The sequence below is a fragment of the Oryx dammah genome, unplaced genomic scaffold (genome assembly GCF_014754425.2).
Source record: "Oryx dammah isolate SB20612 unplaced genomic scaffold, SCBI_Odam_1.1 HiC_scaffold_7, whole genome shotgun sequence".
In the NCBI taxonomy this organism is placed as follows: domain Eukaryota; kingdom Metazoa; phylum Chordata; class Mammalia; order Artiodactyla; family Bovidae; genus Oryx; species Oryx dammah.
In genome coordinates this window covers 36,269,588-36,295,870 of record NW_024070191.1, presented here as the reverse complement: position 1 = coordinate 36,295,870, position 26,283 = coordinate 36,269,588, and the positions used below count along the sequence as shown (strand labels likewise).

At 42.2% G+C, this 26,283-nt stretch overlaps 1 protein-coding gene across 2 annotated transcripts in view; it reads right to left on the bottom strand.

Annotated features, from left to right (window-relative positions):
• Positions 1 to 26,283, bottom strand: part of HOOK3 (hook microtubule tethering protein 3) — an 81,824-nt gene that overhangs the window by 21,793 nt on the left and 33,748 nt on the right. For both annotated transcript variants that reach the window (XM_040243266.1, XM_040243267.1), the window contains exons 7-14: positions 21,273 to 21,335; positions 19,626 to 19,709; positions 13,817 to 13,980; positions 10,603 to 10,743; positions 8,926 to 9,127; positions 6,027 to 6,137; positions 5,032 to 5,119; positions 117 to 186 (exon numbers count right to left, since the gene is read on the bottom strand). In XM_040243266.1, the coding sequence (XP_040099200.1) occupies positions 117 to 186; positions 5,032 to 5,119; positions 6,027 to 6,137; positions 8,926 to 9,127; positions 10,603 to 10,743; positions 13,817 to 13,980; positions 19,626 to 19,709; positions 21,273 to 21,335 (923 nt within the window). The remainder of the gene's footprint in view (positions 1 to 116; positions 187 to 5,031; positions 5,120 to 6,026; positions 6,138 to 8,925; positions 9,128 to 10,602; positions 10,744 to 13,816; positions 13,981 to 19,625; positions 19,710 to 21,272; positions 21,336 to 26,283) is intronic.

Here is a 26,283-nt window from a genome sequence, read left to right as displayed (position 1 = left end):
CGAGTTTAGGTTGAAAGCGTTAGTGATAGAGTAAGGAACTGGTCCTCTATATCACAGAGGAGTAAGTTTTCTACAACAATACTGTGAAGTATGACTGGACTTCACCATCTCCTTACCTGATTTCCGGTGTGACGATCTCTGCTGCAAGACTGTCTGAAGACTCCTGACTTCCCAGAGGCATCAACCCTATAAACACATAAGCATTGACTCAAGGTCAAGAGAGAACACAACTACCTCCTTTAGTCCCTATATGAACCCTACTGTGAGCATTAAAGTACAAAAACTACGTCACAGTTGCCTTCCATCATCATCATTTTAACATTTTTAAGTGTACAGTTGAGTAACGCGAAGTCCTGTGCTGACACCAAGGCGCCATTTTGTGAAACCATCACTACTGTCTATTTCCAAATGCTTCCATTACTCAATACATAAAATCTGTAACCATTAAGCAGTAACTACTCCCCAGTGCTTTCTCCTTTAGTCCCTTGTAATTTTAATTCCAATGTCTGGCCATTCTAGATACCTCATACCAGCATCTGTCCTTCGGTGCCTGGCTCACTTCACCTAACATGCTGCTTTCCATATTCATCTACATTGCAGCCTTAATCAGAATTTCATCTCTTTATATGGCCCAATAATATTCCATTATACATAGATATCGCATTTCCTTTATTCATTTATCTGTTGACGGACACATGGGTTGTTCCTGCCTACTGTGAATTATGCTGCTGTGAACACTGGCGTACCAGGATCTAGTTGAGTCCCTGCTTTGATTCTTTTGGGTATATATTTAGGAACAGAATTTTTAGATCATATGTAACTTTAACTTTTTATTATAAAGAACCACCAAACTCTTCCGCAGTGGCTGACCCATCTTACATTCCCACCAGCAATTCAAGAGGGCTCTGATCTCTCAACATCCTCATCAACACTTGTTATCTCCCTTTTCTTTCATTTGTGATGACCTAATGGGTATGAAGTGGGACCTCACTGTGGGTTTGACCTGCATTTCTCTAATGACTAATGATGTTGAGCACTGTTTCATACACAAATACTGGCCATCTGGATATCTTCTTTGGAGAAACGTGTCCTTAAGTCCTTTGCTTGTTTGCTGCTAAGTTGTAGAAGTCCTTTAAATACTGGCCATCTGGATATCTTCTTCAGAGAAACGTGTCCTTAAGTCCTTTGCTTGTTTGCTGCTAAGTTGCAGAAGTCCTTTATACTCTCTGGACATCAATCACTTATCAGATAAAGGATCTGCAAATATTCCCTCCCATCTTCACACCACCTTTTCACTCTACTGACCGTGTTCTTTGACACAGAGAAGATTCTAATTTTGATAAAGTCCAGTTTACATATGACTCCTTCTGCTGCCTGTGCGTTTGGTATCAATTCCAAGGAATCCCTGCTGAATCCAACAGCATGATGACTTTCTTCTATGCTTTCTTCTTAAAGTTTCACAGTTTTAGTCCTTACATTTAGGGTTCCATTTTGACTTCTTTTTCATATATGGTATAAGGGTGGACACCTTCCTTCTTCTGGATGTGGACATCCAGCTTTCCCAGCACTATCTGCTTGAAAGACTTTCCTTTCCCGCACTAAGTTGTCTTGATGCTCCTCTTGAAAATCAACTGTCTGTCCATGGGAAGGTTTATTTCCAGGCTTTTCATATTCTACTCCATTGGTCTATACATCTGTCCTGTCACCTATACATACTCTTTGGATTAACATTTTACTAAGTTTTAAAATCAGGAAGTGTAAGTCCTCAAGCTAAATTTTTTCTTTTTCAAGATTGTTTTGGCTTTTCAGGATCCCTTGAAAGTCTATGTAAACTTCAGGTTGGGTTTTTCTATTTCTGCAAAAAATACTATCAGCATTTTGATAAGAATTGCACTGAAATCTGTAGATTGTTTCGGTGATGTCATCTTAACAATATTAAGTCTCAGATGAACATGGATATCTTCCCGTTTAGGTTTTGATTTTTTTCAGCAGTGTTTTGTACTTTTCAGGGTACAAGTGTTTTCCTGGTTAGATTTATTCCCAAGTATTTTATTCTTTTTAATCCTATTAAATATCAAATTGTTTTCTTAATTTACTTTCCATATTCTTCACTGCTAGTGTATAGAAATGTAACTCATTTTTGTGGTTTGATTTTATATCCCATAAATTTGCTGAATTCATTTTATTAGTTCTCACAGTTTTTTTTCCTGTGTGTAGTTTTTAAAGGGTTTCAACATATAAGAGCATGTCATCTGCAAACAGAAATATTTTTGGTTCTTCCTTCCCAATTTATAGATTTTTTTTTTCTTTGTCCAATTGCTCTGGCTAGAACTTCCTGTAGCATGTTGAACAAAAGTATAGAAGTGGTGGTAGCAGGCATTACTGTCTTATTCCTGAAAAGCTTCTAGTTCTTCATCACTGAGTATGCTGTTAGCTGTGGGTTTTTCGTACGACCTTTCTCATGCTGCAGAAGTTTCCTTTCTAGTTTACATTATTTTTTTAAAGAAAGGGTTTTGGACTTTGTCAGTTGCCTCTTCTGCATCAATTGAGAAGATGAGGCGGTTTTTTCCTTTATTCTATTAATGTGGTGTGTACTACACTGATCTCTATGTCTATCCTATGCGAGTTTCACCTAGTTCAATTATAGCAGTTTTACAGCAACTCTTTTTTTCTGTTTTTTTGACATGGACCATTTTTAAAGTCTTTATGGAATTTATTAAAATATTGCTTTTGTTTTTTACGTTTGTATTTTTTGGCCCTGAGGCATGAGGGATCTGAGCTCCCCGACCAGGGATTCAATCTGCACGGCCTATGTTGGAAGGTGAAGTCTTAACCACTTGACCACTAGGGAAGTCCCTAAAGTAACTCTTGAAATCAGGATGTGTAAGCTCTCCAGCTTTTTAATTTTTAAGATTTTTTTTTTTTGGTTATAGTGGACCCTTTGTTTTTTTATATAAATTGTATCAGTAGAATCAGCTTGTCAATTTCTACAAAAAAGTCTGCTGAGAATCTGATTGGGATTGTATTGAATCTTTAGACCAATATGAAGAGAACTGCAGTCTCTCTCCACAACTGAATGTGGAATGTCTTTACATTTATTTATATATTTATCTTAGTAATGATACATAATTTTCAGTGTAGAAGTCTTGCATTTCTTTGCTAAACTTGTTTGCAGTTTATTCCTTAAGATAACTACTATAATTTCATTTTTAGATTATTTACTAATAGTACACAGAAATGTATTTATACACTGATCTTGGACATTGAGACCTTTCTGAACTCAGCTGTCAGATCTCCTTTCCAATCTGAATGCCCTTCATTTCTTTCTTCTTTTTCTTCCATGACTGCACTGGTGAGAAACTCCATGCTGAATACTGGTGGCTAGACTGAACAGCCTGGCCTTGTTCCTGGTCTTAGGGGAAAAGCACTTAGTCTTTCATCACTAAGTATAAGGTCAGTTGTAGGATGTTCACAGATGACCTTTACTAGGCTGCAGAAGTTTCCTTCTATTCCTAGATTGCTAAGAGTGTTTACCATGACTTATTTACAAAATGGAGACAGACTCACTGACACAGAAAACAAACTTATGGTTACCAAAGGGGAAAGTGGGTGGGTGGGGGGATAAATCAGGAGCTCAGGATTGGCAGATGCAAGCTACTGTTTATGAAGTAAACCACAGGACTTCCCTGGTGGGTCCAGTGGTTAAGAATCCACCTGCCAGTGCAGGGCACACGGGTTCGAGCCCTGGTCCAGGAAGATTCCACATACTGCAGAGCAGCTAAGCCCGTGAACCCCCACTACCAAAGCCCACATGCAGAGAGCCCGTGCTCTCCACCAAGAGAAGCCACGGCAATGAGCAGCTCGAGCACGCTAATGAAGAGCAGTCCCCGCTCACGCAACTAGATAAAAGCCCACACGCAGCAACAGAGACCCAGCACAGCAAGAGAATAAACAAACAGAGAAACAAAACTATACAAACAAAAACTGAGCTAGGGTTTGACAAGCTGGTTCAGAAATAGGTCAAAAGGATACTGAAATGCAGATATGCAGGCTGGGTGAGCTGGGAAAGGAGGCAATCAGTATGGTCATTAGAGATCACTGAGGGGGCTGAAGGAGGATGGACCTAACGAGCAGGTTTGGCAGAAAGAGAGCGCAGGGAAAAGGAGGTTGTAATCAGAGGAAAAGAGAGAGTCTAGTCTCCGGTAACAGGAAAGCCAGGGGCTGGAAACATGAGTGGGAGTGAACAGATGGTGAAGTGTACGAGTCCTCAGCCAGGCTCACGTGCTCCCCAAGAGGAGGAAGGTAAACTCTCAGCAAAGTGCAGCTCCTTTCCTGTGAGGAGGAAAAGGTGTCTACTTTGGATGTTAAGCTCCCAAGTAGCGGGTGTTAGTGAACTGCTATCCACCTCACATCTCAGCTGAAAGAAAGATCACTGAGTTAGAAAGTCTGATATACTTAAAGAGGTCTAGAAACTTTTCAGGTTTACTATTAACACAAATGATTTAACAAATGATTTATGCTTTTGATTTAATAAAACCCAAACATTTGAATGCATTCCCAGGTGGCACTAGCGGTAAAAAAAACTGCTCGCCAATGCAGGAGACACAAGAGATGAGGGTTCAATCCCTGTGTTGGGAATATGGCAACCTACTCCAATATTCTTGCCTGGAAAATTTCACGGACAGAGGAGCCTGGCGGGCTACAGTCCACAGGGCTGCAAAGAGTTAGACACAACTAAGTGGCGCATATATATATATACATATATATATATATATGTATATATATATGTCATATATAAGCATTTGAATATAATTAAAATTAAAAAGTAGGTAAACAAATTTGGTCTCATAACTATTGTCCATTTTCCATAAAATCTGGGTAACAGTTCAAAATTCGTTCAAAATCTCATGGCCTCCTCTCCAAGTTTAAGTTCTTGTTTTTTTGGTACAATCATCTTAAAATGAATCCTAACATTTTTCCTGATACTACCAAAACAAATAATCTTGCCTGGGCTTCTGAAACATTAGTTACCTTGAGTTGTGAGCTGTCCTTCCTGAGCCTGAACACAGCGAAGCTCTTCAATGGTTTCCTTCAGAGAATCCCTTTCTGATCTCAACCTCTGGAGGGACATCAAGAACAAGGGAAGTCAGCTTCAACCTTCATGAATTTACTCATTAGTGGTCTCTGCCTTACCTGACAGAATGATAAACAGTGTGGAACATGAACATGTTATAGTTTTTAATCTTTTACAAAACAATCACAGAAGGAAAAGATTAGATTTTTTCCAGTTTAACCATACTGAGTATATTCTATGGGCGAGGCAGTATTTTATCTAGTTAATTGTAAGAAACAAAACTATCTACTCCATTCTTAACAATGAGCATCTTATTATGTAAATATAATTCTTTTCACAAAACATAAAAATCACACAACAAAGACACAACTCATGGATTATGACAAAGTAAAAATATTTTTTAAAAAAGCTTCAAAATATGCTGAACAACAACAAAAAGAATTGTGTCCTCTGTATTAAACATATAGAAAACAGAAAAGCTACATAAATTTATAGCAAATCACAAGTAAGATGATGGAAAAGAAGCAACAGTGGTATAAAAGTTAAATATACATAAAATAAATTAGAATGAACAGTCTCTCAATCTTTTATTTTAGATCTATTTCTGAAACACAAATAGAAATCTTCTTTAATTTAAAAATCAACAGGTGCAGGGAGCTCAAATCCAATGCTCTGTGACAACCTACAAGGGTGGGAGGCGGGAGAGAGGTTCAAGAGGGAGGGGACATGCATATACCTATAGCTGATTCATGTTGATAGATGGCAGAAACCAATACAGTACTGTAAAGCAATTATCTGCCAATTAAAAATAAATAATTTTAAAAATCAATAGGGTCTCTAAACTTTAAATTTATAAACAGAAGAAGAAATTAACGTACCCAAAATAAGAATTAAATATCATTTTCTTAATTTCAGCACTGATCAAAACCAAAATGCCCATATATATACTCACATCCTTTTCTTTTTGAAGACTGTCAACTTTTTCTTTTAGCCGCTTATATTCAAAATCTAATTTATCGGCTTTCTTCGATTCTTCAGATAATCGATTTTGCAGTTCTACTACCTGGCATAGAAAGGTATCATTAATTTTTATAACTTGATACATTAGAAATTATCAAATGTCTTCTACGGAACTATGAAGATTATCTTCCCCATAAATATTCAAAAAAAAAAAATAGATAAGTTATAGAAGCCTGACTTGATGGAGAGAACCTAGGTACAGAAATCTGCCTAGATACTGTGGGTTCTAAAACCAGATCATCTGGAAGAACAAATGCTCAAACCTAGAAAAACCTACAGGACTTTCGTTTCCTGTAACACAGGTAACTGGGCAGTCGGGAAGCCCTTTTAGCATGAAGCAAAAGAAGCTAAGGGGGAAAAGAGTCCGACGGCATTGCTAAGTTTATAAGAAAGTGTGGGAGGTCATCAGGGTCTAAAATTGCAGTGGAGGTTTGTGAGGAAGCTACGGGGACTGTGAGATGCCACCTGGAAGTACCAGAGGCCCAGGCCTTTAACATTCTGGGAGACAGGTGGTGGCTGTTAAACTATCTTGGGTTCTGAAAGATGGTGATCCATCAGCTGGCAAAATCAATAAGGAAACTTGCCTGCCTTAAAGTGAGTTTAACTTGAAAATGTGTAACCATAGCCTGTATGGATACATGGATTTGTGTTAGAATTTTTGCCATATGTCTTGTCTGACAAACCCTAAACCAAGCAATTAAGTCACCCTGGTTGGTAACGCAGTGGTAAATCTGGCATACAAAACACACATATTGCCTGGAGGAACACAGCCTCAACCAGGTCGCCAGTACTCTCAAAGCTAAAGATGAGAGCAAAACCCCAAATCACAAAAGTGTTAAAAGAAATAAACCACTAAGAACAACAGTCAGCAGAAAAACATTAATAGTACGAACAAAAGCAAAATAGTAGAATAAGCCCTCTAAGGAAGTTAGATTGGAGTTAAATACTTAAAGAAAGAAACCTAAATTATAAAAGGAATAAAATATCACCAAATATGATCACGCAGGTGTGAACAGCCACCAAAAGAGAAGTTGCAGAAAGAGAAGTATTACAACGAAAAATAAAATAACATTAAGCTCCAGATCAAAAACTAGTTCATGGGGTCGCAGAATTGGAGACGACTTAGTAACTGAACCACAAGATCAGAAACAGAGAGAATGAGTATAGTATTTCTATATTCTATAGCGCAATTTCACCATAATAATTATAGGTGTAGAATTCTTTTTTATTTATTCTGTTTGTAATTCATGGTTAATACTAAATCTGATGTCTTTTATTACTTCTGAAAAACGCTCAGCCATTCTTTCCTTCAAATAATGTCCCTCTATAATTCTGTTCTTCTCTCTGGAACTCTGATAAAATCATTTCTTATTTTAACTTAATACCCTTTAATCACATTTATAGCTTCTTTGGACCACATTTAACTTTCAGTAATTCGTTCAACTTAGTTGAATGTTGAAAATTTTCATAATGAAATGTGGAAAAATGTATTCACCAAAAAACCCTACCAGCCATACATGGTGTACAGGGTTGTTCTACTAAAACGTCTCTATTATATTAAGTGAATATAATTTTGATGCCAAAATCAGAAGACAAGGAAAGCATGAGACAGAAAACTCTGAGTAAACAAACTGTAGAGGTAAAATATTTCAAGTAAAATAAACCAAGTGAATCTAACAATGTGAAACAACAAATAAATCTGCTAGGACTAAACTAAGCTTATCTCACGAATGCAAGGATGGTTTAAGCAGAGATCTATTAATACAATTCATCAGATCAACAGAAAGGAGAAGCAGCACAGGCGTCTCTCAAAGGTGTAGCTGATTAAATTCAACATCCGCTTACGAAAAACACCCATGAAATTAGGAATACAACGAAATTTTGTTACTCTCAAGAAAAGGTGACTACCAAAACCTAAAGCAATCCTTACAATATACTGGTAAAACATTTAAAGTACTGCATAAAAAAAAATCAACAACAAGAAATGGTTGTCTATTATTATTGCTTCTGTTCAAGACTATAGTAAAGGTCAGCCATGCTGACTAAGAAGGAAAAAAAGGGTATGCTGTAAAAAGAAAGAAACAAAAAAAGATTTTTATTTGTGTAAAATATGACTTCTGACAAGAAAACTAACAGACATCATTAGAAGTAATATGGGGGCTTCCGTGGTGGTCCAGGGATTAAGACTCTGCCTTCCAGTGCAGGGGATTCAGGTTCCATCCCTGGCCAGGGGGCTAAGATCCCACATGCCTTATGGCCAAAAAGTCGAAGCATAAAATAGAAGCTATATCAAAACAAATTTAATAAAGACTTTAAAAATGCCCCCCCCCCAAAAAAAAGTAATAATATCGGAATTTGACAAGATTGTAAAATCAGCATATAGGACTTCCCTGGTGGTCCAACATTTAAGAATCTGCCTGCCAACACAGGGCATGTGGGTTCAGTTCTTGGTCTGGGAAGATCCCATACGCTGCAGGGCAACTAAGCCCGTGTGCCACAATCACTGAGCCCAGGTGCCAGTTACTGAAGCCTGTGCTCCTAGAGCAAGAGAGGCCGCTGCAAGGATAAACCTGTGCACCTCAATAAAGAGGAGCCCCCAACTGCTGCAACCAGAGGCAGTCTGAGCACAGCAGCCAAGACTCGGTGCAATACATTAAGACATAACAGAAGTATCTGCTGCAGGGACCCATCGATAACCTCTGGATAAGAGCCAAGTTTCAGAGGTGAAGAACCGAATACCGTGAAAACAAGTCAGCGGACCGTGATGAGCCGGTATGACTCTGGGGAATTCAGCTGCAAACAACGTTAAGAAACCACGCCACTCTTCTTACCTGTCTCTTGTACGTCTCGAGTTGACTTCGAGCTGCGTTGGCTTTTCGGAGCTCCTCCTCTAGACTGACTGTGTTCTGCATATACATAGTATTCTTTTCTTCTAAGAGCTTAACTTGCCGCCTCAAATCACCTAGATCTTCTAGCTTCTTCTTATATGATTCTACTTGGCCTTCTAGTTTAGAAACTTTATCAGAAGAATGTCTAGAACGAGATGGGAAACCAGGAATCACAAACACACCCACAGTTGTAGAGCTGCTGTAGACAGGGCTAAACCAGGAAGATTGTCAGGAAGTAACACATTCTAATGAAATGGCAAGACCAAAGGTTGAGTTCAGCTTAGTTTTTTGGGCAGGTTCTAAAGTATGACCAAAGTGACAGCAAAATTTGTAATGAAGAGCACTACATAAAATTTAAGGAATGCAAGCAGGAGCAGGTAGTCACAGAGTTCCACGCAGCACAAAAGCAAAATAAACTGAACAATGTCCAAATAATTTGGCAAGTGGATGTTATCAGTGACCAGAGGAACAGCTGTTTCAGAGGAGCAGTGGGGGCGGGCGGTAGCAAACTCTAGTGGGTGAAGGAGAGAATGTAAATCTGACCCCGTGTAATCTAAATCTGTTCTGGAGGGAAGCAGACATTAGTACTTCTCTCATGATTTGTAAGAAAAGAGGGACTGAAACACAAATACATGCTTGGGGGTGGCAGGGTGGGTGGAGATTCAAATAGGAAGAGAAGTGATAACTGATGTGGCACTGGTCCCTGCAGAGCCAAGAAGGGCTGCAACCAGAGCACCAGGAGTCAGCAGTGGAAGGGGCAATGGGCACCAGTCTGCACGCCAGGCAGCAGAGGCCAAAGACGGTGGGGATGCAGGAGACAGCATGCAGCACGTCCACGGGTCATGACCCTGTCCCTCGGTGCAGGGGGCAATGTCATCCACCGAGACTGCAGCTCAGGAGGGGTGGGGGCGGGGGGACAGACAGGTGAGAAGAGTCAGGAAAACTCAGAGCAGCGACAAGCTAAGCGGGGACAGAGCAGTTCGTGGATGGGCAGCAGAACGGGGGGCCGATAGGGGGAGCCCAGAGGAGGGCGAGGATCGTTAAGTTAGTCTGCGGGAGGACAAAAATGACATCACTATGTGATTTTCTCTATTCGTTCTCAGCATTTAAAGAGCCAAAGGGAAAAAAAAAAAGAAAAAAGAAAAAAACAATAAAGAGCCAAAGGGTAAGATACAGATGGTTGGAATGATCCGACGGAGGACAGGTTATACAGGCAGAACGGTGGAGAACTGAAGCGGCAGGGAGCGAGGGGCCTGGTGAGAGCGCAGCTGAGTCCAGCAAGGAAATGAGCCTCTTGGGGGAGACAGGATCTGAGCAAGCGGACAACCGATCAGCCGGACGACGCAGAATGACAACCCAGGAGCAGCAGAGAGAAAGCTCACAGCTACGCAAGCATGAAGTGCTGGTCAGAGATTATTCCTACTTAACCAACATTCATATGCAGCACTGATCTGCCAGATACTGTTCCAAGGGCCTATAAACACAGACACTCAGTTCCACACGTCAGCCTGAGTGGGCGTGTGTGCTGTTCCCACTCTACAGGTGAGAAATGGCTCCATGGAGGTGAACCCCGGGGGCCTGGCGGGTCTGAGATCCCAGGGGGATGGGGGGCTTGGTTACCTAAGAACATCTATTTCGTCCTTCAGAGACTGAGCATCATCTGCCAGAGTGGTCAGCTCATCGTTCTGCTGCCGAAGTTCAGAGATCTCCTTCTCCAGCTCTTCGCAGCGTATTCGATAGTCATCTTTGGCTGCCTCCAGCCTGTCATCGAAACAAAACAGACCCAGAAAGCTCTACTGTCTAATAATCCTTCTTAGAACAGCAAAAGTAAGTTGAAAACAATGACAATACGTTCTTCTTGAACTTGTCTCCCACTTTTGTGACCGTATGGCACATTTCCCAGTTTTAACTATCCTGGAAACAGATCCTGCTGTTCTAAGACTTGAACAAAGACAACAACCAACTGCCATTCCTCTACTCAGAAAGTCAGACACCAAGTGCTATGTTTCAAAACGTATCAGCTATTAAGTTTTATTTTTCATTAGGAAATAAACATGCTCCTTTTGAAAGCTTAAAAAATGCAGAAAAACAAGGAAGAAAAAAATCGTGCATTACTCTCTAGACAGGTACCTACTGTTAACATTTATGGAGTGTAACTTCCAACCTGACTTCTTTTCATAGATCTTTTCACCTCTAAAATATGGATAATATGGTTCCTAATTTATTTTAATTCGTTGTTGCTTTTTTGGCTGAACCTCACGGCTTGTGGGATTGAACTTAGCCCCTCTGCAATAAAAGCACAGAGTTCTAACCACTGGGCTGCTGGGGAATTCCATGTATGAATTTGTTTTGCTTAATACACACACCTTTCCTTTGGATTTACAGGATTCTCTCTCATGTCAGTCACAAATCTTTATCACTGGTTTTATCACTGGTTATTTTAATTTTATGTATTTAATGCATAAAGATTCTTGGTTTTTATCCAGTTCAACTAATCAATCTCATACTTCACAGTTTTTGCTTCTAATGCACAATTAGAATTTTTTTCTTCTAATTCATTATTTTCTGTTAGTATTTATAAGGTTTCCATTTGGGTATATGATACAGTGCAGGAATCTAACTTTTCCTGTCAAAATACCTACCAATCTTTCCCAAACTATTTAACAAATAACCTTTCCCTATTGATTAAAAAATGCCACCTTTATCATATTACGAACTTTTACATAAGCTTGGACTGGTTTATGGATCCTTTGTGTCACCAGGTCTGTATTCTGCTTCACGGGTACCAGGCTGTTTCCATTAGGGTCAGCATTACAGTTCTTTCTTCTTCTTCATTTTTATACTTATAAGCGGAATATTCCCGGTGATATTAGTTACTGTCAGAAAGGCTTGCAATATAAGCAAAGGTGCCACATAACCCTCTCTCTCTTAAAGGTTTATTGGTTCTGAGGACTTCTCAGCTGGTTCTCTTCTAGCTTCTGGGTGGACACACATTATCTATAAATAATGATCATTTATTTTTTGTCTTTCCAGTATTTTAATCTCATTTCTTTTTATTTCATGTTCTAGAAAAGTAACAACAGCTAAATCTTATGTAGCTTCTATGTGCCAGGAAATATTCTTAAAATACTTTACATATGTTAAATCATTTAATGCTCACAAAAATTCTAGAGGGTAGACAAAACTATCAGACCATCTTAGAGAAATGGAGGTATGCTGAAGGTTATACAGCTAGTAAGGGGCAAGGCTAGGAATTTTAGAGTATCAAGAAAAAAGTCAAATAATATTAATAGATTAATACTTCTCTTCATCTTATATTCTTAACTTTACTGATAATTTCATGTACCAAGCTTATTGTTTATTCTTCCTTCTCCTTTAACTTACGGATTGGAGGCGGCATAATACATTTATTTACTGTAATAGCTTTAATAGTTACTATAACAGATTTAATAATGTTTCTGGGATAAAGCTTATTTTTACTATAGCACTGGATTGAGTTTGCTATTCTTCTTTTCAGAATTGTTTAAATAATACTTATAAATGAGATGTTAGTCATTTGAAAATAATAATAAACCCATTATGTTAATACAATATATTGTTTATGAAACACAACTACTTTCTAAAAATGGTGATGGCGATGTTTTTTACATTCTGTGATTCAAATCACTGGTTTACTAGAAGACAGCTGGGTTCTCCTGTTTCTACATGTGTCTGATGTGAGGGTTTTTTGGCTGAGGTTCATGAATGAAATTCAGTCTAACACAGATATGCAGCTGGAAGAGAGAGGGCCTGAAGACTCTCTGAAAGGGTCCTCAGATCACAGTCTAAACTGCGGTAGCAGACCATAAGCAATGGACTATTTGTCTTAGGTTTCTGGGAACACTAAGAAAGTGCACTTTTTTTCAGTCAAGGCAAACAGAACAAAACAAAACAATCACATCACTGGAGAAAAATAAAGACTGGTAGACATGTAACCATATTAAGTTAGTGGATAAGTAATGATACTTAATTTCACCCACAGTTTTAACACTGAAAATCTATGGCTAGCTAAGAAATGGGTCATGATACATTTTCTAGAAAATCCTAACATAGTATTTTTATCATCCTGCCAGGTCCTTAGACTTTGCCACTCTGTTCTGTCTTGCAGGACATCAGATTTTCCTTTTTACCACCCAACTGCTAGTGGGCCCTCTTCCTTTCTGGCCCTTTCCTCCTCGAGATGTGTTAAAGGAGGACTCCTTTACATCAGCTTGCCCTTTAACTACATCTGTCTCTATAAACTTCGCCCCTGGCCTTTCTCTTACGCCCTTAAACTGTGCCCTGGAAGGCACAATCTCTAAATTCCATGCCTGGTTAATTTTTTTTTTTTTGGCATCTGGCCCTTTGAGAAGATACACTTAATTTGAAACCCTATCCCTGCAGTTTGTGATCTAACTTCCTTTTTTTTGTTTTAAATTTGATTTCCAGTTTTGAGTGAACTTAATCTTTCCAGTGACCGCTCCAACTCGCCCTCAGGCCCCTTTGCTAATTCTTTCTCATGTTTTTCTCAGTCTGACTTTAGTTGTCTCCAAGCACCTGGTGGGGTCGGGGTGGGATCTGCCCCTTCTCTTCATCCTCAGGGTTCAACGGGGGCGTTCTGTCTGCAAGTCAGGTTGAAGGCGAGAACTTTCCTAGACGTGTGCTTATTTCACAGTGGGTGGGAAGACTTTTGGGAAGTGGCTAATCACAGAGCCACCTTGGTCTGCAGTTACCCGGAAGCCCTAACACGATATTCTTAACTGCAAAAGACATTACCAGATTTTAAAGGATTAGGTCTGAGTGAGGGGTCCTTTACCTGAATGTTTCTTCCTGGAGCTGCTCTAACTGAGTCTGGAGCTGCAGATGCCTCCTTCCTGCTGGACTGTTAGGATCTTCTATAGAATCTGATTGATTAAGTCTTTCCATTAATACCTGATTCTCTGCCAACAGACTGCTTTTCTCCTCCTGCAGTGCTGCGACCTGTTACAATACAGAAAGACAGGGGTTGTTTTCTCCAATTACACTGGAATCCGCATTAACCACTTGTAAATTACCATTATGAATTGTGTGTGTGTGTGTCAGTCGCTCAGTTGTGTCCAACTCTTTGCGACCCCGCAGACTGTAGCCTACCAGGATCCTCTGTTCATGGAATTCTCCAGGCAAGAATACTTGAGGGAGTGGCCATTCCCTTCTCCAGGGGATCTTCCCGACCTAGGGATCAAACCCAGGTCGCCTACACTGCAGGCAGATTCTTTACCATCTGAGCCACCAGGGAAGCCGTTATGAATTAAAGCCTGTTTTTAAAGAAGTACAAGTAACCTCCAGTTAAAACATTTATATTATTTAGAAATACTGCATAGACAGGTGGGCTTCCCTGGTGGCTCAGAGGTTAAAGCGTCTGCCTCCAATGTGGGAGACCCGGGTTCGATCCCTGGGTTGGGAAGATCCCCTGGAGAAGGAAATGGTAACCCACTCCAGTATTCTTGCCTGGAGAATCCCATGGGCAGAGGAGCCTGCAGGCTACAGTCCATGGGGTCGCAGAGTCGGACACGACTGAGCGACTTCACTTCACTTCACTTCATAGACAGAGCAGTATGTAAAAGTAAGCAAAAATTCATTTAAAAAATTTCAGATTTGAAAAGATAATTCGCCAAAGAAGACATGTAAAAGGCTTCACAGGTGGCTCAGTGGTAAAGAATCCACCTGCCAATGAAAGAGATGCAAGAGATGCGGGTTCGACCCCTGGGTCAGGAAGATCCCCGGAGCAGGAAACGGCAACCCACTCCAGGATTCCTCCTGGGAAAACTCCACGGACGGAAGACCTGCTGGGCTACGTACATGTGGCCGCACAGAGTAGGGCAGGACTGAGTGAGAAAGCAGATACACACCCAACGGCAACTAAGTACACAAAAAGACACTCACGATTACTCACTAAGAAGAAGCAAAGTGAGACCACAATGTTATAGCCTCACACTCACTCCCACTAGGAAGCCGGACATTAGAGAGACTGGCTGTACCAAATGCTGGTGAAGATGCAGGCAAGTGGGATTTAACACACCTGGTGAGAATGTGTAATGTTCTGAATGCTGTGAATACCTCGTTTGCATTTTCCTAAAAAATTAATCACGGAACTACCACATGACACAGACAGTTTGCTCTTAGGGATTTATTTACCACAGAGAAACAAACATATGTTCACACAGAGACGCAGAATGTTAATAGCAGCTTCGTTTGTAACAGCTTCCCTGGCGGCTCAGATGGCAAAGAATCTGCCTGTAATGCAAGAGACCCAGGTTCGATCCCTGGGTCGGGAAGATCCCCTGGAGAAGGGACTGACAACCCTCGCCAGTTTTCTTGTCTGGAAAATCCCATGGACAGAGGAGCCCAGCGAGCAACAGTCCACGAGGCCGCAGAGAGTCAGACATGATTGAGTGACTAACACAAACATAGAAAAACAAAGATTTACCGACAGGTGAACAGCTAAATAACAGCACATCCATTCAACAGAACACTGTTTGACAACAAAATTATTAATTACTGATACCAACAATACAAATGAAACTCAAAAAAAAAAAAAAAAAGAAGCCAGGCAGAAAAAGAGTACAGTGTGTGACTCCTTTCATATGTGATTCTAGAGGATACAAGCTCATCCACAGAGACAGAAAGCAGCGCCGGGGCTGGAAGATGAGAGAACCCGTTATCCTGACTGTGGTGATGCCAACAGGCATCAGAATTTGTACACTTCAAAAGTGGGCAGTTTACTGTAGGCCAACTACATCTCAAGAACCTGGAAGAGCAGAAGCCGCCTCCACTTCCAAGACTGGGAGGCCAGCTCCTCCGCGTTCTTAGGATCTCTTACAAACCTCATTTCCTCTTGAACCTGTTCCAGCAAGGCTCCTGCCCCGCTGCCCCCAGGACCAGCAGAGCTCTGCTTCCTGTGGCTCCCAGAACACCTCCCTCTCCTGGTCCTCTCCATGGCCCTGCCTTGGGGCACCCACGGCTTTTCCTTCCTAAATACACTGATGTCTTTCAGTAGCTGGGCTGTAAACACCACGTATTCACTGAGAGCTCACACGTTTCTTATTTCCAGCCTGGGATCCCAAACTGGGCATCACACCCACGAGGCGTTTGACTTCAGCTTGTGCAGGTGGGACTCTCACCTGCACCCTGGCCAGCCCGCCCGCCCGCCGTCTCCTCATCTCAGCGGTGCTATCTCTGTCCTTCCACTTGCTTGGTCAGGACCTGTCATAGCTCATCCTCACATCCACTCTTTCAGCAAACATCAGCAGCTCTGCCTTCAAACAGATTTCCACCACTTCTCACCACCCCTCAATTCTGATTTAAGCCAACCTAAGTTTTCGCCTGATTGTTCCAAAAGCGTCTGAATCAGTATCCATGAGTTGGCCCTCACCCTCAGTCTAGTCTCCACCGAGGAGCCATCAAAACCCACGAAAATAAAACTCGGATCACAGGATGACTCTGCTCACAAGCATGCAATGGCTTCCCCTCTACTGAGCCTTTCCCAAGGCCTGTCTGGCCTCTGTGGACGGTTCCTCTCTCCAGCTCCACTCAGGTGCGCTGATCTGGATGCTCCTCTGGGGAAGTTTGGGAGGCCAGCTCCTCTACGTTCTTAGGATCTCTTACAAACTCGCTGCCTCCGCTGGCAGGCTTTGCTGACGACCCATCAGAACAAATTCCTCCCACCCCGCTCCCCCGAGTCTCCCTCTCTCTAGAACCCTTATCGGCACACGACAGACCATTCTTATCCTGTTTATGGTCTGTCTTCTTCATGCGCACGTAAGCACCTGGGGGCAAGGATATTTTATCCAGTTCTGTGTTTCCCCTCAACTTCACTGTATCCACAGCAGCTACAGAGCAGGGGAAGGTCTGGAGTGGGTGCTCAATGTCTGCTGAATAAACAAATGAGTCTGAAATGCCAGCTCTCTATCTTGTCAGATTTCCATAACCGCATGAGTGTTTTCTCAGAATAGAGCAACAGCTCAATTCTATACCGTGGGTCTATTTCTGCTCTTGTATTCTTTTTAAAATAAATATTTAAGGCTTTAAATCTTAAAAATTCATTTCTTTGTTGCTAATTTTTTATTTATGTACTCATTTTAACTGGAGGATAATTACTTTACAATGTTGTGTTGATTTCTGCTATACAACACTGTAATCAGTTCATGAAAGTAAAAGTCTCTCAGTCGTGTCTGACTGTTTGTGACCCCATGGACTATGTATGGCTCATGGAATTCTCCAGGCCAGAGTACAAGTTGTGAACAGCTCAGCCCTTCAGAGCCACGGGTCTCACCATGGGTCCTCAGCCCCAATCCCGCAGCACAGACAACAGACCGAGCAATGAGCTGGCCTGTGCCACCACTTCACTCCTGAGACAGAGGGCCAATCCCAGCGCACGACTGAATGTTATGCTGCTGCTGCTGCTAAGTCACTTCAGTCGTGTCTGACTCTGTGTGACCCCATAGACGGCAGCCCACCAGGCTCCCCCGTCCCTGGGACTCTCCAGGCAAGAACACTGGAGTGGGTTGCCATTTCCTTCTCCAGTGCATGAAAGTGAAAAGTGAAAGGGAAGTCGCTCAGTCGTGTCCGACTCTTTGCGACCCCATGGACCGCAGCCTATCAGGCTCCTCTGTCCATGGGATTTCCCAGGCAAGAATCCTGGAGTGGGTTGCCATTTCCTTCTCCAAGGGCACTTACATTTGACTAGGTATTATTTACTATATAACCCAACAAGTGTGCTCTCATCACAATTCTACCTGCATCCAAAGCAACGACCAACTATTAATGCCTTCAAAGTAAAATGCTTCTAGCAGAAAATACCATGAACTGAGTGCCTACTACCCAGCTTTAGTAAGTATCAATATGTAGCCAATCATGTGCCATCTGGACCTCGTGTACTCTCTCCTCCCCTATGGTTTTGTTGTAAATCCAAGACAAATACATTTTATTTCTTATTCTCTTTTTATCTATGAAAGATTTCTCCAACTTCTTTTTTAACTATTCTACCGGATTTTTATTTTGACAATTCTAATTTACTTAAGTGTTCCTCTCAGTCTGAGGGGCCTCCCTGATGGCTCAAACAGGAAAGAATCTGCCTGTAATGCAGGAGACCTGGGTTTAATCCCCGGGTCAGGAAGATCCTCTGGAACGGTAAATGGCACCCCACTCCAGTATTCTTGCCTGGAGAATCCCATGGAAAGAAGAGCCTGGTGGACTACAGTCCATGGGGTCACAAAGTGTCAGACATGACTGAGCGACTAATACTTCACGTGTTTCTTCATCTCTGACTTTTTTCTTTTTAAAACAGCATCTTGCCCTTACTTTAGAGATGCAGCATCTTTGCCAGTTTCACAGGGGCATTAAATAATCAAAGAGAAAACTTTTCTACTACCCCCATTTCTCCACTTCCTCTAGGGCTAGTTTTCTGCTCACCTTGACCCTGCTCTTTTTCACTATGCATTTTTCCTCCCTTGCTCTCTGTAAATTCGAGAATCTGGAAAGGTCAAAATGCAAACAGTCTAACCCTGCGATACTAACACTGAGTCTATCCTCCCATACTTCTGTTTGCTTAACTCTTTAGAAGAGAACTCTCCAGTAGCAAGCCGGCTTCAGGTCAGGGTGTCTGCCATTTGGGTGACGGGCGCTGGGGGCGCTCTCCTACAGGAGACCCCATTGCACCTCGCTGCAGCCTTCTGCCACGTGGTGGGGGGCTCCCTGCAGTTCTCTGAGGTTTGGCTACAGCAGCCCATCCCTCTGTTATTATTTTTAAAACTATTTATTTTTATTTTGGGGGGCACTGGGCCTCTGTTGTTGGGCTTGGGCTTACCAGTTGCAGCAAGTGGGTGCTACTCTCCAATTGGGGTGCACGGCCATCTTATTTGGTGGCTTCTCTGATTGCAGAGCAGGGGCTGCAGGCGCCCAGGCTCAGTAACTATGGCCCTCAGGCCCTACAGTGCGGACTCAGAAGTTGCGGGGCACCGGCTTAGCTGCCCCGCAGCGCGTGGAACCTTCAGGGCCAGGGATTGAACCCACATCCCCTGGGTTGGCAGGCAGATTCTTACCTATTGGAACACCAGAGAAGTCCCCATCCCCTTTTATGAGAGGTCTGGTCACTGCATTCTTTACTCCTCTCAGGCCATTCAGCACTTTTCCCAACTGTCTTTGGCCTTCAGAAGTGGATAACAGGTATGCTGTGCTACTGCTGGCTGTAACTGAACTGCTTGTTAAATACTCAGGAGACAGGTGAGCCGACTGTTAAACCGTTAGTAACTGGTACTAGTCACTGGGAGTGTGTATAATGTGGAGACTGGCAAACACTACAAGAGTCAGGACTTTTAAAAATCTCCCCCAGTCCCCTGAGTGCTGGTCTCCCTCCTCTTTCTCTTTTTGTGGGCTTATCCCATTTTAATTCATTTATTGTGAATTTAATAGAGTTGTGAGAAGGAAGGAAAACTCTGATCTTTGCTAGGTCTGTACTCTTTTCCCAGGATTTTTCTTCTCTAATTAGGCTATGTTATAGTCAAACTGAACTGCAAGCGGGACCCCCTGCGTGTGGTGGGACTCACAGAGCGCGTTTCAGACAGGTGGTCCGAGAACAGCCCTCTTACCTGCAGATCCAACTCATGGCACCTTTGAGCAATTTCTTCCTTGGCTGACAAAGCTTCATTTAGTTCTTCTGAAGTTTTCTTCAGCTGGGTAGAAACAAAGAGCTACAGTCAACACTGGAATATGACAGGGCAACAGCTAATAACCACACATGTAGAATACAGAACTTCCTTCTCTTTCTGGGGACAGCAGAAATCAAGAACCCTCTTGGAGGAGTCAAAACAAGACATTTCTTCTTTTTTTTTTTTTTGATGCGTGATAAATGTTCAGTGAACAAATCTGGAAATTTATAAATAAACTTCGCGTTGTTTGGAAACGATTTAGACCAAATTTCTGTTGTTAAGAAGCCACTTCTAACTGAATATCTTTTAGTCCTAAGCTTTGTCTTTTCTGAACTTGGAATTTGGTTCTCTTATACATCTTTTCTTATCTGGGCTACCTGGTTCTTGGTAATGTTTTGATTCTGTAATAACTGGGAAATTTTACTTTGGTAAAATCTATACATGCTAGAACAGGGGTTCAACTGTTAAAATAAACAGCTAGTGTATTTCAACACAAATGTTCAATCATATTAAACCTCGGTGTTAATTTTATCAGTTTCAAAACAAAAGGTTTTTATTATCCTGATTCTCAGCACAAACCAAACAGTCCTGAGCTGGGTCCCAATAAACTCTAAGTTAGCAATGTATGAAAACATTAAAGTTAATTGACTTTTTAGAAGAAAAAACTTGATGAAAATAAAATTATATTGGCTTTTCATTTCATGTGATCAAACCTCTGCGTAATGGATACAAAAACAAAATGTGCATTCAAGGTAAACTCAGATGCCACAGGGTAAAGAAAAGACAAATTACAATTTGGGCTAAAATTATAGCATACCCAAAGATTTTCCTGCAAAACATTTAGAAACCATGGGGAAGAAATGAGAGAAGACAAAGAACACAAAGATTTCTATTCATGCTATGGAACAGATGTCCCAGAACAGCAGAATACGGCAACTGACAATGTAACAACATTTTATTAGAAAGCAGTAATTAAAATTACAAATCAACTTTTCTGTTAAAAACCATAAGAATATATTGCAGAGTTCCTTAAAAAAATATAGTAGCTCCTTAGCACATTTCAATATCTCCTGACAGACTATTCACATCTTCAGAAAGATGAAAGGAAATAGAAACTTTTTCCATTGAAGAGTAACATGAAATAAAAAGCAAAATATCTTTTGTGTTCTAAATAAATCGTAGGACTAAATGCATGCCATGTTCCAGGACTGCATCTGTTTTCTTAAATGTGGCATACAGAAAGCTATCACTAACAGGAAAAGAAAAACCATGACTAAAAAACACAAAATATAATAAATTAAAGAAGGTAACTTATTTAATAAATTATGTTAGTTACAAGTTTTATTACAAATGTTTACTGGTGGGCTTCCATCTATGGGGTCGCACAGAGTCGGACACGACTGAAGCGACTTAGCAGCAGCAGCAGCAGGAAAGTGGCTTAAAAAAAAAAAAGTGTAATTCTTGCATGTTAGGTAAAAAATAAAGAATTACACCAATATATTTCATGAGTTAAAACACCCTTTTCATTAACATCCGAAGTTTACCCTTCAACCTCTGCACATATAGAAACAACGCAAAACCAGGTACCTGGCGATCAAGGTCAACATAGGCGTCATTCCCAGCAGACACAGGGGACTCTTTACTCATCAGCTGAAATCAAGATTTAAATGATTACAACCGGGAGACAAAAATGACATTCGACATAATACACTTACAACAACAAACGCCAACGCCTGGCTGCCGGAGAATTGTAAAAACTACAATGAAAAACACAAATGTAAAAGGAACATTTCCTTATGCATCGAAGCTTTGTTTTGCAGCAGGATTAGCCTTCACCTAAAATCATACGTGTGCAACTTCAGGGTGGGGCCAGTCATGAGAATCAAGTGTTACCTATCCTCACCACGAAAAAAAGACAAGTCTTTAAGCTGAAATGTGGCTAAATATTTTAAAACATTAGCTTTTCAGTACAAAAAAATAGTATTGCTAGGTAACTATTTCTGAAGAATAAATGTGGGTCAGATCAGTGTCAGCCCAAATGAACTGCTGACGCTCAGAGATGACACGCGTGCAAACACAAATCTACCCCTCAGCCTCTCCAACCCTTGTGCTGCTCACAGAGAATACCCAGGCGGTGTGTGAGGATTTGGGGAGAAAGGGTAAAATTCTGACTGTGAGAAATGTTGGGGGCAGACAAAAAATGTCCCCATTTTCTCCTGTTTCCTGTCTTATATTCTGTAAAAAGGACAAAAGAGAGGGACGATTAGCAAGGTGGGGACATCTTATTGAGGGATCTTGCCACCTCAGCCTTTATCCCACTCTTTACAGAGATGCTCTGCTCAGCTGCACCTTCTTCTCTGTATCAGTGGTTCTCCAAGTGAGGTCTCCATACCAACACCACCAGCATCCTAAGAACTTGCCAGAAATGCACATTCTTCGGTCCCCGGCTCAGATTTACTGAATCAGAGACTCTGGGGTTAGGGCCCAGGATGCATACTGAAGTTTGAGAACCACTGCTCTCTAATCCTGTCATGAGAAGAGTCGAAAGTCCCTTAGCATAATTAGGAAAAAAAAAAAATCCCAGGAAGTATAAAAAAAAACTGGCTTCAATTTTTTTATGCTTTCATGGTAAGAATATTAATAAAAAGATGTTCAAAAGAGTTTTCTTCCAACTGGGAAAAAAAAAAAAACCCAACACAGAGAAGATGAAATTCAGAAAAAAAAATACAAAAATAAATCCATTATTCTACCATCCGGAAATAACCACTTCTGTAATTCTGAACTATGTAAGAAGCCACCTGTGCACGGGCCACACACAGCTCCCATAAGAAAGGCAGCTCAGTGATAAGGGTGAGGGATCTGATTCAGGGCAGGGGCGGAGGGGGTGCGTGGAAGCGTTTTCCTGCGGTCTTCTTCCCAGCCCACTGTTACATGTTAGTGCACGCCTGGCACCCCACGCCCAACACCACCTTCTCCAGGTCACTCACAAACCCTCCCGGGCCCTGCGCCTCCGTACTGCCCTCTGGTTTTCACTCTTTCAGGCACTTCCCGCTTCGCTCTGCTCAGGCTCTCCGGTGAATGTCACTGCTATGCCTGCCCAGAGTTTACTCGTCGCCTTCTCTTTGGCAATCGCCTCACTCCGGACGTCGGCTGAGACAGTTCAGTTCAGTTGCTCAGTCGTGTCCGACTCTGCGACCCATGAACCACAGCACGCCAGGCCTCCCTGTCCATCACCAACTCCCGGAGTCCACCCAAACCCATGTCCATCGAGTCAGTGATGCCATCCAACCATCTCATCCTCTGTCGTCCCCTTCTCCTGCCCTCAATCTTTCGCAGCATCAGTTCCGTTCAGTCGCTCAGTCACGTCCGACTCTTTGCGACCCCATGAATCACAGCACGCCAGGCCTCCTGCCCCCAATCCCTCCCAGCATCAGTCCTTTCCAGTGAGTCAGCTCTTCGCATGAGGTGGTCAAAGGACTGGAGTTTCAGCTTCAGCATCAGTCCCTCCAATGAACACCCAGGACTGGTCTCCTTTAGGATGGACTGGTTCAGCATCTTTTTAATTAGTTACCTTCTCCTTCTGGCCTAGGCTTCATGGTCTATTATTTGGTTTTATATAATCAATTCTCTTATCTTAGTACCTTCTCCCAGGGAAAATCTCAATCCAAAACCAACCCAACCACCTTTCTCTTCTGGCTGTAAACCCTGACCGCTAAGTACTGAGACGGTCAAGATATTTTTTAAACCACAACACACGACGTACGGTTTCCAGGGTCAGCTAGGCCTTCAAAGTTGCCCCAAAGTACAGCTGCTTCCCCATCAGCAGCCCCTTTATTCCATTAGAGATTATTCCAAACCATTCCTGCTTCTCAAACCTCAGCAACTCTCCCTACTCTTTATGACCAGACTTTGCCTTCAGGTAAGAAATTCCTCAGTTTCCTATAGAATGGACAGCACTCATGATGCCCACCCTTCCTCCTTCCTTCTGGTTAAAATGCAAGTGCTGTTTCTCCCACTCCAGGCTGACTCCTCCACTTAACGCTCCCAACCCTGTCTCTTCCCAGCTTCTCAGACCGTGGACCACTTACCATTCTCTTGTGTTTTCTCAACCTCTCTCTTGCTCTCTCCTGTGGCTTCCTCCTATTAGCATTTAAAGAACTGAAGGACTATTATGTATTTGGCTACCATTCACATTTCTCCAAAGAAGATACTATAACACGGCCAGGAAACACATGAAAAGAAGCTCAACATCACTAGCCTGGAGGGAAATACAAATAGGCCACGATGAGAAAACACCTCCTTATCCACTCGGATGAGGGGCAGTTACAAAGGCTGACGATGCGGGAGAGGAACCAGAACCCAGGGCACTGCTGGGGGTAGACAGTGATGCCAGCACCCACGGGAAGCACCCTGGCACTTCCTCAAAGTTATACACAGGGTCACCACATGCCCCAGCAATTCAGTTTCTCGGTATATATTCAAAAAAATTAAAAACAGGTGTTCAAAAAAAAAAAAAACCCACCCCATATACACATTCACAGCAGCACTACTCACAACACCCCAAAGGTGGAGACAACTCAAGTGTGTACTGCCAATGCGTAAACACGGTGAGGCCCACCCACACCGGGGACGACCATTCAGCCACAAACGGAGCTGAATATTGAGACGTGCTACAAAATAACCTTGAAAATGACAAAGTTTATAGTTATGTGTATTTTACCACCAAAAAAAAAAATCGCAATCAGCAGCACCTGAATAAAGACAATACAATCATCTTACAAAACTCCTTCAACTCCACACATCTGTCCAGCCCCCAGGCCCTCCTCCAAGGTCTGATCAGCCACCAGGCCAGCCGACCACAGCTCTGGTAGCACGCAGTCAGCCCACGCTTGACCCGACCCTGTAACCCAGGTCAGCTCCCATCCTTCTCAGTGGACAGTTACTGAGGTCGCGCCTGCTCTCCTGTTTCTGGCCGCGTTTTCCTCCAATCCATCCTTCTCATTGCCTAGAGTTTCTCAGATACAGACGTCACTGTGTTTTCTCCTTGAAAGTCTATTCACTGGTTTCCAAAATTCCAACTCGTTCAACATCCTACTGATTTTAGGGCTCTCCTGCCTCACCTCCAGGCCCCGCCACCTCCCACGTCTGCTGAGCGAAAGCAAACTTTCCAGAATGTTAACAGTCTCCGGATGGCTGGAGGCTTTCTCTTCTGCATTCTATTTTTCTATCACAAAAGGTACCGTATCTTTAGCCAGGTTTGCAGCTCCTGTGTCCACCACCACCCACTCCCCCCTGCCCCCGAGGACTGCACCTCATCTCCTCTCCCAGGGCTCAGCTGAGATGCCACGTCCTCTAGTAAGCCCTCCTCACTGTCCCCATACCGACTGACTTTTCCCCACGACGGTGATTTTCACTCTGAACACTGGAGGTGTCTGAACTCCTTGTCTGGCCAGCTCTTCCTCTAGACTCGTGCCCTGTGTGGCAGGAGACCACGTCTCCCTTTTCCACGGCTGTATCCACCGGCAGGCTGCTACTGTCCCTCTGCATTCTAAACACCCAATGGGTATCTGCTAAGTGAACAAGATGAATATGCACAGAACAGACATCACCTGAACATACCTTTTCATACATTGCTTCGTTCACTTGACATTTTAAAGGTCTTCCCTTTGTTGGAAGATACCTTTTTTTTGGTGACAAATTTTTATCAGTTCAGTTCAGTCGCTCAGTCGTGTCCGACTCTTTGCGACCCCATGAATCGCAGCACGCCAGGCCTCCCTGTCCATCACCAACTCCCGGAGTTCACTCAGACTCACGTCCATCGAGTCAGTGATGTCATCCAGCCATCTCATCCTCTGTCGTCCCCTTCTCCTCCTGCCCCCAATCCTTCTCAGCATCAGAGTCTTTTCCAATGAGTCAACTCTTTGCATGAGGTGGCCAAAGTACTGGAGTTTCAGCTTCAGCATCATTCCTTCCAAAGAAATCCCAGGTGGAGGTGCTATAATGTCACCTTCTTGCCAATGGAAATACACTATTTTCACATTTTCGTTAATATAAAATAGGCTGATAAAGTTGTGCCCAATCATGGCCTGGATTTCTACATAATTCCTTGGGATAAGATTCACAGAATGAAAATCACTCAGTTACGGATTTCAGTGAGAAAGAAAAACCCAATTAAAGATACCCTTTATTATAGAAAAATTTGAGAATGCAGAATAGAAAACATCCAACCATGTGGAGACAGTTAACATTTTGGAAAGTTTGTTTTCACACATCTTAATTTTTACTGTTTAACAAAAATGGGATTATACTGCTTGCGTGTTCTGTATCCTACCTTTTTAAACCTAGTATGTTATAAACCTGGCCCATGTCATTACTTTTCAAAAAATATGCTTTACTGCTTACATAAAATGCCAACATATGGTTGAATCATACTTCATTTGTCCTTCCCCCTGTTGCTGGGCAGTGAGGTTATTTACAGTGTTTCAGTCCCAGAAAGTAAGGCTGAATAAACAGACCTGGGGTGACACAGCATAGCCTTATGGCGTGGGCTCTGTGTTACCAAGTTCTAACTGTGCCGCTGCTTTTGGTGTGAATCTGA